General features: G+C 39.5%; 1 protein-coding gene across 4 annotated transcripts in view; it reads right to left on the reverse strand.

The window, feature by feature from the left end:
* Positions 1-11,903, reverse strand: part of FAM13B (family with sequence similarity 13 member B) — a 44,795-nt gene extending 32,892 nt beyond the window's left edge. Inside the window, exons 1-3 of one of the 4 annotated variants that reach the window (XM_071758473.1) lie at positions 11,596-11,903; positions 1,427-1,593; positions 250-440 (exon numbers count right to left, since the gene is read on the reverse strand). In XM_071758473.1, coding sequence (XP_071614574.1) covers positions 250-406 — 157 coding nt within the window. In that variant the 5' untranslated portion in view covers positions 407-440; positions 1,427-1,593; positions 11,596-11,903. The remainder of the gene's footprint in view (positions 1-249; positions 441-1,426; positions 1,594-11,595) is intronic. The other 3 variants (XM_071758475.1, XM_071758472.1, XM_071758474.1) reach the window with 3 other exon arrangements.
* Positions 11,904-12,688: the final 785 nt, after the last annotated feature.

Genomic DNA, 12,688 nt, shown 5'->3' on the forward strand with positions numbered 1-12,688 from the left:
CACTTCCTATGAAGCATCCTACTAAACAGACAGTATCCTACTAAACAGTATCCTACAGCTATTTTTGATAGCTCGAAATAAGTGAAAAACATAACGTGAGTAAAGAAATGGTCATCACAAAAACCCAAACCCAAATCACATTTAATTGAAGTAACTTAAAAAAAAACAAATACTATAAAAACCCACAACCTATTACATAAGAATAACAGCTACATATATTATTTCAAGTTACAGCAAGACAATACATACCATGTTCCTCAATATAGTCCACGACATGGCGGACTATGAATGGAACCTCATTGTCTGGTTGCCCTTCTTGCTGCAGCTCATCAAGTGGAATTCCAAATATTTTGTTAGCAAGAACAGAGTTGCAGTTACTCAAGGAAGGAGAGGAGCTCTTCCTCATATCTTTTTCCAGCCAAAAATCAAAGCTGTCTTTTCTGTCAAATAAGAGGAAATAAAACCAAAAATCACACCAGTATACACCACAGACAGTATCAATCTGTAATATAACATGCTTTAAGTACCCAATCAAATACTCTCTAGTCTCTCTAATCAGTTCACCAATTTAAGAGTTCTGTAATAACTCCAAATGCAGCTAATCAGATAAATTACTATTACTGAAATGTTCTCTTCAATTCTACATAAAGGACCAACAAGAACATATACACCAGCAAAGGCAATTCCGAAAATTCTAGTTACATTGTTGCTTAAGTTCAAAGGGACTTTGGGAGAGCTAGATTCTTCACTACATTTTCTGACAGTATGTATCAGTCAGGCTTTGGAATTCCATCACAAAAACTTCTCCAGAACAAATGAAACCAGCAGATCATACAAAACCAAACCCATACATTTCAGTTACGTTAAATGATGAAGTATTCTGTGATACATGACTGCACCGCAATCAAGTTCCAATGTATTTGTTATTTTCTGGTCTACACAGTAAAGCTTTCAACATCTGCATCAAATTAAACAAAAACACAACTAGTTTCTAGTTGCTCAGGGATACAATACTTCCTATCATGCAGAAGCTCAAGCTTTACTTGCAAGTCTTCGCTTGATACAGGATCTAGACAGATAACAAAGGTATTACACCAAAGGCAGTAATAAAAGTGACTCATTAAAGTGTTATCCTGTCAAAACCACAATATTTCTTCTAGCAAAGAAAAAAACCTGTCTTTTCAAAATAAATTAGAAAAATAAAACATATTTGCTTAAATGCAAGCAGTCACTTCCAGGGGGTGGCACATAGAAGATGAATACTGTTAGTCAAAGCACTGCAGTCAAAATTAATTCTCTGTTATACTAATGGATTGGAAAATTCTAATAGATTAGAAATACTGAAATCTGTAACTCCCTTAGGGTTTTTTGTTTTTTGGGGTGTTTTTTTTTGCTGAGTATGAGTAAGTTAGTTTAAGAAACTTACCTCAGAGTACTTAAACAGCCGAGTTTGAAAAACGTTTTATGCGCCAGCTGCCCTCACTGACCAAGCATTCTTTTGTCATTTATGGTTGTTTAAGATTATGGCAAAAGATCAGCCTGTAGTTCCTCATTGAAGAATAGCAGAACTCGATCAGTACTTCAGCAGTTAATCTGAAAATAAGGAAAAATAATTGTTAGACCATATAGTTTTCAAACGTCAGTCACAAGTTTAAACATCACATTTGAGGAATTTTCATTGTCAAGTCAAGGTTACACAGGAGTGTTTCATAGTTCCTACCATACTAAAACATTTAATGATTATAAAAATATTTAGAAGGATCTCAGGCACACTATCTTTAAATGGCACAGCAAAAACCAGCAAAGTCCTACCTAAGAAGCATAGAGTCAATCAATTTTCAGTGGGTTTCTAGAAAAGTCGATTACATGTCCAAGCTGCCAGTTCAGAGTTCAAATGATCATCTGATCTGGTTATAAGAAGCAACTCCTCCCAAGTCAGAGTCCCTAGAACCACCCAAGTTAAAGTAGTGAACACAAGTGGTCAAACTTTGTGTTTCATAATTTGAAATCAACACAAGAATTCAGCCGAAACACTTCAGAAAAGTACCTGCCCCGTGCCCCCTTCTTTCTACTGCACATCAGAACAAAACAACTTCACCCTTCTTTCCAACTTCTGACAGCCTCATGCTCCTACTTGAGCACCAAGTGCTAAGCCCTTCATAGCCTGTGACACCAGCAATCCAGTCCCTCCAACAGCCTGCATAAGTAACATTTTCCTGCTCCCAAGCCTCCCCAAACTGCACTTGTGTTAAGGGAGCCATAAGCTCTACGCAAGACTGCTTCACCCTCCTCAAAATTTTACTGCTCTGCAGCCTAGAGCAAAAAAATATTTCAGGTTCACAGGTGTTTAAATCTTTGCCTATCAATGTAAGCAATACTGATCAATACTCTTTCTTGTTCCTGTCATCTGCCTCTGCATATTGTTTTGTATTACAAACGGGTTGTAAATCTGTTAATGTGGACCTTAAAAGTGGATCCTGGTCTGAGATTTTTTTTTTTTTTAACCAGTTACAGTATAATCTGTCATTGTGTAATCTTAGTTACTAAAAGATGCTGCCAGATTTCAGTGAAGCAGTTGCAATTCATGACTCTCCTATAATTTAAAAAGTCACTACCCAGCCATTTTTTTATTAGTAGTATTTTGGTATATTAAGGGACAGTCAACATATTCTCATCGTGCAAGTAGATTTCAGTCAGTCCCAATATATCATGCAATTTTTCAAGCATTACAACGGATGCAATCTATTTTCAAGTTCTACTAAAGTTAACCTACCCACAATGAACCAAACTCATGTTAGCCCTGCTGCAGGGCTAAGGGAAGCTGGGAGAAAAAAAAAAAAAAAAGAAAAGATGTTTGCTGGACCTGCCCAAAGCTTCAGGCTGCCTGGCTAAAATAAACAAACAAACCTTCAAAACAAACATCACCTAATAAAAAAACAAATTAGAAGCAACCACTTCTTTATAATTAAGCACCAAATGAACAATCCTGAGGTCCAGCTTTCTTAGCAAAGATAAATTTGCTCTTAGTTTGACAACATGAAAGCACAGCCATTGTTACCAGGTGCTGAAGACAAACAGGCTACCTGAACATCTGAACATAATTTCCATACAGGAGACAAAAATAAATAAATTATAAAAAGAGACTAACTTGTATTTAACTAGCTTGGCAGAGTACCAATGAAGTTAAACCAGTCTGGTTGTTTCATTGTTAGAGCAAAACTGGACTTACAACCCAAGCTTATACTTTAAACAAAATTGTATGTGGCTTATCACCTGGAAGAATTCATGAAAGCCAATTTTTCACCCTCTCTGATGCACATGTTCTTATCTACACACAATTCAATGTATCCTGATACACATCACTTCCTTTTCAGAGCACTGAAGCCTTTTGCCTTTTAGTACAAGCTTTGGTGTTACCTTCATGGGTTCTGATACAACGTGTATAACATTTACCAAGTCCAGAAAAAGACAGAAACTTCTAAAAAGTTATCTGAACCCCTCTGAATTTTATTTCATGTTATTTCCAACATTGTAAAACTAAGGATAGGCTCAAAACCTGTTAATAATTAAATATTATATCTCCACTTTTTACAGTGATCAACAGCTTTCCCACTTCCCATCTACTAACACAGGACATACACAACTTCCATGGAGACACATGTGAAATCTTGGACAAGATACATAAACTTCACAATTATTTCTAGAGTATTTTAGAAATGCTAATAAATACTGTGGGTTTTTTGTTTGTTTGGGGTTTTTTTATTTATTTCAGCCATGATCAAACATCTCAAAGAACAGGAGCTGATCCATTCAGTCAACATTTTCTACTTTTGCTTATATTATCCTGACCCTTTTGAACACGTGCTTCCCCCTCCCAATTTCTCTTGTGAAGCAGATAGATTGCAAAACTGATTAAAAACAAAACACTCTGTTTTATGATAAAATATTCTTGTTTCATCTTTCTCAATTTATCACGCCTTGTTACTTCAAGCACTTACAAAGATCCCCTAAGCTACCATAGTGCTCTACAACACTTAACTACAGAAAACTAAACAGACAAAAATATGCCTTATAATGATCATGTGTTATACCACAATTTTACAAAAGGCTTAAAAAAACCCAAAATATAATATGTCCTATGCAACATCTTGAGCCCAAGCATGTTAAATAAGGGTACAGCACTGTGTTTCATTTCTGTGTTGTGCATTTCAGTGCTCTCATATCTTATTTATAAAGCAAAACCTGTTGGGGGGGTAGTGGTGGTGGTATTGGAGGTGTGGGTTGTTTTTTTTTAAACAAGGAAAGTATTTCACAGAATCTGCTGGGAAAACAGTACCACAAGTTTCATTTTGCCATCATAATAGTATTGACTTATCTTGGCAACTAGAGAATTCACACCCACATACGAAATGCCACTAAAGAAAACACAGAATACATGGCTAACTTAATATTTGAGAAACACCATGAAAAAGTTTAGACTTAAATTTAGTTCAGCTTTTACATTACTGGCTGAACTACAAATATATGGATGTCGTTTTAAATTAACATCCTCAGGGTTCCACCATCTTTCCTTAAAACAAAGAATGAAACAACATGAAGTAAAAATAAAATAAACAAAAAAGGCTACAAACTGAAACCATGCCAGAAGAACGAAAACATTAATTCTGCAAGTAGAATTTCTGTCACAAGTCTCAACTATTTAAAAAATTCATTTATTTGCTTGTTTTATCTTGTAAGAAATTCATATCCTCTGTGTAGCCAAAACCAAAGCTAACAGTGACTGTCTGTCTGCTCTGCTTTTATATATTATTTTGTGGAATCAGCAGATACCACCACTGACTTTTTTTGTAACATATGAGAAGTAAAAACTAAATATAAGATTTTTGGATGGAAAAAAGAAGTTATAGAGCAAGAAAATCACTTGTCAAGAAACACTGCTCAAGGTCAGACTCTTGTCCAGTCCACAGTGGTTTTACCCTGTGAGCCCCCCACATGTCTGCACTCAGGGTCCTACCCAACACATCCACATCCTCCAGTACAGAGGAGCAATCCTTCTTTTCTGCAATACAAGCAGGTCTGCTTGCAAGCAAAATGCCACAAAAGCATTGAGTTGTCTCAAATATTTTGATAAAAGTGATGTATTATGTTATTATATGACTTACTTATAATTAGACAAAATCTTTTAAGTCCTTCTGGATGCATACAGTAAACACACTATACTGAGAAATCCAAATAAAGCTAAGTTTGAAATGTTCAAAGTTCCAAGAGACTTTCAAAACAATGGCCTAAACTTATGACACAGATTCCAACACGGAATCACAGGAACTTTCCTCATGTAATGACATCATCTGGAGCTGGATGCCAGGTGGGAGCAGGAGCAAAGTGTGCCTGGGAAATGGTTGTGTACCAGCTTGCTGTAGAACATACAACCCCACTTGGCAACTGCTCTACTACACACTCTGTAACTTAGGTTTTTTTAAAAATGGCAACCAGCACTCTTCTCCTAGCTCCAAAGTTTTATCAAGATAAAAGTAAGCAGATATGTTTTTTTTAACATAACATCATGATGATAACAACTGAAACTAACTCATTATTTTTGTGCCATTTTTATACTCAAATTATTATCAATATGCCCAATGGATGAAGTGCTCCTGGGCAGAAGAGCTTTTGCTCATCTGACTTTCAGTTTTTCTTCAGATAACAAGGCCATCTTTTCAATTTTGACTGATTTTCTATAAGTTGGGGTAAGGGACACAGCTTCGAGGAAAAAACAAACAAAGCCAAACAACCCAAAACCCGAAAAAAATGCCCAGCCCAAGCTTTAGGCAAACAAGCAGAACACTACCACAACCCCAGGACACAGAAAAGGATAAATGATATTTGTATCAAGATTATAGTTAAAAGCATGAAGAGCTGTGAAAGTGCTTTGAATACAAAGAGACATAGAATATCCTCCATGTAGAAAGAATAATCAATTTTACAGCTACATTTATGTACTAAGTAGTATAATTCAGTGGCCAAATTATGTAAATAAAGACATTTTAAACCAGCAAGATTACCTCAAAATAGATTTTTAAAGCAAGATGTCCTCTTTTTGACTGTCAGTGAAATCAATTATAGAAAGGCATTTTAGTCAGATGTCTGCATTGGCAAATCAGACAACTGGGCTCAGTTATTATTTTAATTTCTTAAGAATACATTCCCCATAAAGGCATAATGTTTTTAAATAAGTATAACTATAGAATCTAACTTGCAGTGTTGACAGAAGCCATGTTAGAGTCTTTTCAAGCAGAAGCAAATTTTCAGCTCCCTTGATTTCCTAGTACTGTTATTAACTCTTTGTTGATGTTTGATTTCTGAATAAATAGGAATCAAAAGGAAACAAGCTTGTTGCAGTTTTGCACAAAAGCACAAAAGGAGTCAGCAGAAGCATGTAATGCCAGCTCTTTAATTAATAAGATCACTACTTGCATGTATCTGTGTTCACATGTGTACTCCCTCTCTCACACACACACACCAGACCTCAGCTCCAGCTGAAATTCTCCATCTCACCCCTCCTGAGATAGTCTCAGAAAAAATTCAATTGACAAAACTGTGGTTATTCTGAAAAAGCAAATAAGAACCCAAGAAAAATACAACATCAAATTTAGCAGAATGCAACAGTAATGTAATTTTTGTTTCCAGGAAATGCAGTGGCAAGCTTTCTAATTTACAAATTAGAACAAATTGAGTTAAGCCTTTTATGTCCTTACCACGGAAGAAAGCAACAAAAAACCTCATAAAGGCTCCTCTGAAAAAGTTATAACTAAAACTGGTAGAATTTTTAATTTTTAAAATTCACATGCCAAGAAAAAACAGCATTTAGTAGTAGTTGGTTTTCAGTCACTAAGGTTTAGTCTACAATTTCAGCTGACAAAACCAGGCTACACTCTGAAAAAGCCCATCACCAAACACAGAGCTCCACAAGAGGCATATCCAATGCCCAGAAAAGTGGACATGCTTTAGTTAGACTAAGTGCAAAATTTAGGAAAAAAACCTACAAAGCTGCAAATTTTAAGAAGCAAACTGAGCACTTAGCATCTGTACTGCAAAAACATTAATAAAGCCTAAAGTACAGTGACTGTTTCAAGCAACATTCCGTAAAATTCTCTATTTTAAAAGTGCAAGCCGAGAGATCACCAAAACTTTAGCCAAAGTGTTTTGATATGCAAATATACCATTTTATATTCACTTACTAGATAAAATCCAAGGCTTTTTAACAGCATTGCTACAACTCAGGATCTTTCTACAACCACGTTGCAGCAAGAGGAACTAGAAACCATCAGCAGTACCAGAAAAAGTAGATGTTTGCTTGCTGCTTCACACCCACCACTGAACACTGCCAGATTTGCTCTCAGCTGCTGCTGCCAATGCACATGTGCAGAATTATAAAGAAACTTCCTGCTTGCACAGATCCCATCACATTCTCAAAAACAGTAGTTAATAAATAAAAAGCCTTTTGTATCTTGTGCAACAGCCCATTATATTCATCCTATTTGCCTCCCCTCACAGTAAAGCTGTACTCCACCAACCACACACGTATAATTGCCACAACATCAGATAAAACAGAAGTGGAATGAGATTATCAAGTACAGTAAAGTAACAGGAAGAAATTATCAGTAAAACTATGCAACTTCAGAAGTTCACATTATAAAACCAAAGCAGCTGTCACTGCTGTTAAGACAGATTTCAAAACAGAAGTCAAGCTACCTCGAAGACACACAAAAAAAAACCCCAAACTATAAATATATAATGTGCTTAATTTATTATACATAAGTTATCCTATTACATACATTTATCACCAGCATGTTTTTCTCCCTCCCAAGCAGGTAAGCAGAAAAACACACTGGAACTCAAAACATTAAAAAATGTAATATCCATTCATTATAGAAACACTGCCTCTATCAGAAATGATGACCATGTGCCATGAAAATAAAGGACTGTCTTAGCATGGCCATTTCTATTAAGAGTTCAATTCCACAGCAATGACTCTTTGAAATATAAGGGGAAGGAGAAGAAGGGAAAAAAAAAAAAAAAAAAAAAAGATTGCTAATGAGGCCCCCTCCAAAATCAATTTTTGTCGCAACTTGACCACAATCAGATTTGAAGATATCAGAAACCACAAGGTTGGATATTACATTACAGACTAAAACTAGGTAACCTGATTTCATTAAAAGAGTGGCAGGACAACAAAAGATTAAATGAAATGTGAAGTTCAGCAAAAAAAGGGAAAAAAAAAACCTTTCAACTATACACATTTAAAAAAAAAAAAAAAAAGACTATAAAGGAAGAAAGAAGCACATTCATAAGATTCCAGCTCTCATCTTTTCAATTTTGTGCAAGTATTATTACCCTACACAGCTGAGCACAAATTTTAATCCTGAATACACTGCAGGGGACACAGAGGAGAGACATGTGAGTGGAGCAGCTAATAAAACTGGAACCTGGACAATCAAATCAGGGTTCCACCGGATACTCTGTTCTGGTCGAGCAGCTGCCTCACCCAAACGTCCTTACAAGTGCTCAGATACTGAAGAAAAAATAAAAAATAATTTTAAAAATTGCAATATCAAAAAGCCTCTACAACCACGGTCTTTGTTACAAGCTGAACACAAACACAACACAGTATCTTAATTTTAAGCTCAAGTTTGTCATATTTTTCTTAATTTAAGACAAATATACAGGATATTTTCACACATTCACAGGTGAGAGGCTCTAAGAGCAGAATTGTTACTGTCACAATAGAACTATTCATTTCAGTATAAATCAGAATATGGTCCTAGATTCAGCTGCCAAGTATTACCCATGTCTTGTACTGAATGACTCCACCCATATGTTGCAAACATAACAGGTTTCCAGCACCATAAGCACCTTCTAAACTATGTTTTTTAACAAATGTATTGTATTTTAAGGCTGTAAAAATATGGACAATTCATCTGAATTGACTGAACTTCCACAAATCCCAACATCTGGCTATGAAGCTGGTATAAAACTACTAAGCCAAATGTGAATTTACTAAAGCCTTGAGGCAGCCAGTCATTATTCCCAAAGTTTTTACAGTTAAAATTTATAACTTACAGAAAATAATACAGACAGTGGGAGACTCCAAAATGAATTGCCCACTTTTACTAACTTTCCATAGAGCAACGAGAAACTCTTGCACTCTCTGCCTGAACACATTTTTTACATGAGACATACAGCCTCTAAATTACTGATCCATCTGAGCTTTAAAAACTGCATGTGAAAAATTTGCCTCTTTCAGATCCCTTCATAGAGGTTTCAATAGTCCTTCAGTTCTGTATCTCCTTTTCAGATGTTCTGGATAAAGTGTTATTTTTTGGTTCCTAAGTAACAGTCCTCACATCTGAATGATTAATGAATGTATAACTGGTTCTGCAATACAAGAAAAAAAGTTAAAACTTTTACCATCTTTCAACCTCTTTCCAAATACTGAACCACTCAGCAAGATGTTAATCCACACTCAACCCATTGGCTGCTTGATTTTTGGTTTTTGTGCTTACAAGGCAGCAAAAAATAATGCAGCACACAATTTAAGGACAACTTGAAGGCATTCTCTCATCGACATCACTTCCTCCTCCTTAAGAGCTACAGTATTTTCTTTTAGGGGTGGGGAAGGGAAAAACCAAAACCACCACCAAAAAAACCCCCCAAAAACTCCAAAAAACCACACCACAACAAAAAACAAAAAAACCCAACCTAAAAAAATCACCTGGGACTTGGCGGGTTTTACTTACTTTCTAATGTGCCCTAGAAAAGGGCATTGCTGCTGAACTATAAACATTAGACCAGAGATCAAAAGACTGAATATTTTTGAAAAGGACAAAAATGCTCCAAGAGTCTTCTCACCCAGAAAGCAGAGGGTTTCATGAAACTTACTCATGTCAGTTCCAAATACATGGAATATTCCTTCAGCCCCACCTGCTTCTGCAAACATGCTGTTATGTACATTACAAAGAAAAGCTTCACTGCTTGTACAGGTCTCATATTATGAGCCACACATAACAAATATTAAACTAAGTCTTTTAATGAGGTGTTAGAAAGTCCTCCAATGTTACAAGCAGCACATACAGCACGAGCCCAAACTAAGACTGAGTAGATATTTGCCAAACTCAAAAACTGCAAGCATCAGGCATTAACAGGAGTTCCTCCCAGTGAACTTCTTTGACTTGAACCACGAAACATTTTACTTGACTGATTTTTCTAAAAAGAATACTGTAAACTTCCAGTTTGATGCTTTCAGAAAAGAGATATTTGATTCTTTACTGTAATGTCGCCAAGAGAAGGGAAGGATTTCTATGGTGCCAGAGAATATAAAAAACCAGACAAAGCAGATAAGATTCTAAACACCTTCAAATCTATGCAACAAAGAACATGTGAAGCTATTTACTAGTAATTAGCAGTAAAAAAATACAGACAGCTGAGTATTTCGAGAGAACAAACTAACTAAATGCTAATACTATTCAAGATTTTATTCCAGAATCACATACTAACTATCCCATCCCTAAGGATAGTCAGGAATATACACCTGAAAAAAAACCCACAACTGTGTAGGTTTTGATTTATGAAGCTTTGGGGTTTTTTTTTTAAGAGTAATTAGCTGGTATTTACTTTCTTCATTCCTTACCTTCCCCCACCACCACTCCCCGCCTTAAGCCTGAGAGCAGTAACAAATTTTGTACAAATTTAAAAATGCAGCCAGACCAAGGATCTTAAGCGTAAATGAGTTGTGCATTAAGAGTTCAAGCTGCGGTGTTTGACTGTAAGGGTGGGGAGTTTTTTGGCTTTTTTTTTCAAGCCTAGAAGTACCCTAACATTGGTGCATCTCACGTTAAAGCAAATTTTGGTAGCAAGAAGCATTTGCACTCAAATGTTTAAATCCCTGAGGAGCTTCCCAGAACAATGGGAACCCAGACTGTCAGATTCCTCAGAAGATACATCTGGTCCCAGGCTGGAGCCCTTAAGTCCAGAAACTGCCGTTCCTAACGCTAACGTTGCCTTAGTATTCACATTTTTAGCGACTTTCTGGAACCAACTTTGCCGACAGGGAGCTGCTAGGCTAACGCTGACTGAGTGCCAAGTCCCCTCGCAGGGGGGGATGGATAAAGCTGATCCACCGTGGGAGGAGGGAACAGGCTCGGCAGACAATTCTGCTGGCAGAGCCAAGAAATCCCTGCTGGCTGTCAGGGCCGCCTCGAAAGGTCCTGGGGACACAAGTGCAACCTGGGAAAACGATCGCACACCACTTGACAGCTCCCTCCGAAAGGCTCTAGCAACTTCTGCACACGCAGCCCCGCCGCACGCCCAGCCCTGTGCCACCTCCCCTGCCCTGACGAGGAAGTTCCCGCGCCCTTTTATCAGCGCTGCTCCCAGAAGGTTCCTGAAGCCCTTCCCTGCCCCACAAGCCGCCTCCAGCACAGGGGAGCCCGGGCCAGGCCGCAGCAAACGGGGCGACGGCCCCGCTACCCCCCCACACCTCCCACCCACCCTCGGCCCGCGCTGCCCCTCACGCCGCGCATGCGCCCCGCAGCCCCTCACCGTTGCCGGGTGACTCGCCCTCCCCGCCGTCCTCAGCAGCAGCAGCAGAAGCAGCAGCAGCAGCAGGTTCCTCCGCCTCTTCCTACCCCGGGGGCCGGCGCGGGCCTCTCCTCGCCTCTCCGCTCTCCTGGCAGGCCTCCTCCTTCAGCCGCCCCTTCCTGCCGCCGCGCTGCCGCCCCGGCCGCCGTCCCTCGCCACAGCCGCTCCGTCGGTCGAGCGCGCCCGGGCGAGCGGGGGGTCCCCAACGGTAGCGGCGGCAACTGGCGGAAGTGACGCGCTGACTGACAGGTGCAATGCGCGCCCCCCCCCTCCTCCTCCTCCTCCTCCGCTCCCCTCCCCCGGAGTCACGTGCCGCGGGGAGGGGTCCCCGGTGGCGGCGGAGCGGAGCGGGGCGGGGTTGGGGGGGTGCTGAGCACCCGCGGAGGCCACCGGTCCATCGTCACAGGCTGGTGGCCAGGGCTCCATCGTCACAGGGTGGTGGCCACCACTCCATCACAGGGCGGCGGCCGGGGCAGCCCGCAGGCTCTGAGGTGGGGAAATGCCCCCCGGAGAAGGGGGCCGGGGGCAGCTTAGCGCCGGGCCGATGAGGCCACTGCCGCCCGTTATAGCCCCGAGCTGCCCGGAGCTTCAGCCACTGCCGCACAAGGAGTGGTGACCCCCCCGATTTACTTTTTTTTATTATTTTTCTCTTCTCTTAACCTTACTCAGCCATCCGCCTCCTCGGGCCGTGAGGGTTCAGGGCTGCCCAGAGACTGAGTGGGGCTGTTACCATCACCGGGCTCCTGCTCCACTACATCATATTCATATATTATATATATTATTTTACATATTATATATTCATATATATCCTATTCTACGTTATATTGAAATATTTCCTGCAAATTTGCCAAATTAAAGCGTCAAGAGTGATTGCTGCCAAACACCTCCCGAGCGCCAGCGTGCCACAAGTAACGCGGTGCCCTCTGACAGAGAGCTAATGCGTTTTGAAACACAAAATTTAGCACCCTTAAAACTAAGTTAGCATAAGTTAGGAGATGTGAGTTTACACCAAAAGTGTTAAAAGCCCTGCCTGACAGTCTGCAGTTCCCACATG

This window comes from Heliangelus exortis, chromosome 15, assembly GCF_036169615.1.
Source record: "Heliangelus exortis chromosome 15, bHelExo1.hap1, whole genome shotgun sequence".
Lineage (NCBI taxonomy): Eukaryota > Metazoa > Chordata > Aves > Apodiformes > Trochilidae > Heliangelus > Heliangelus exortis.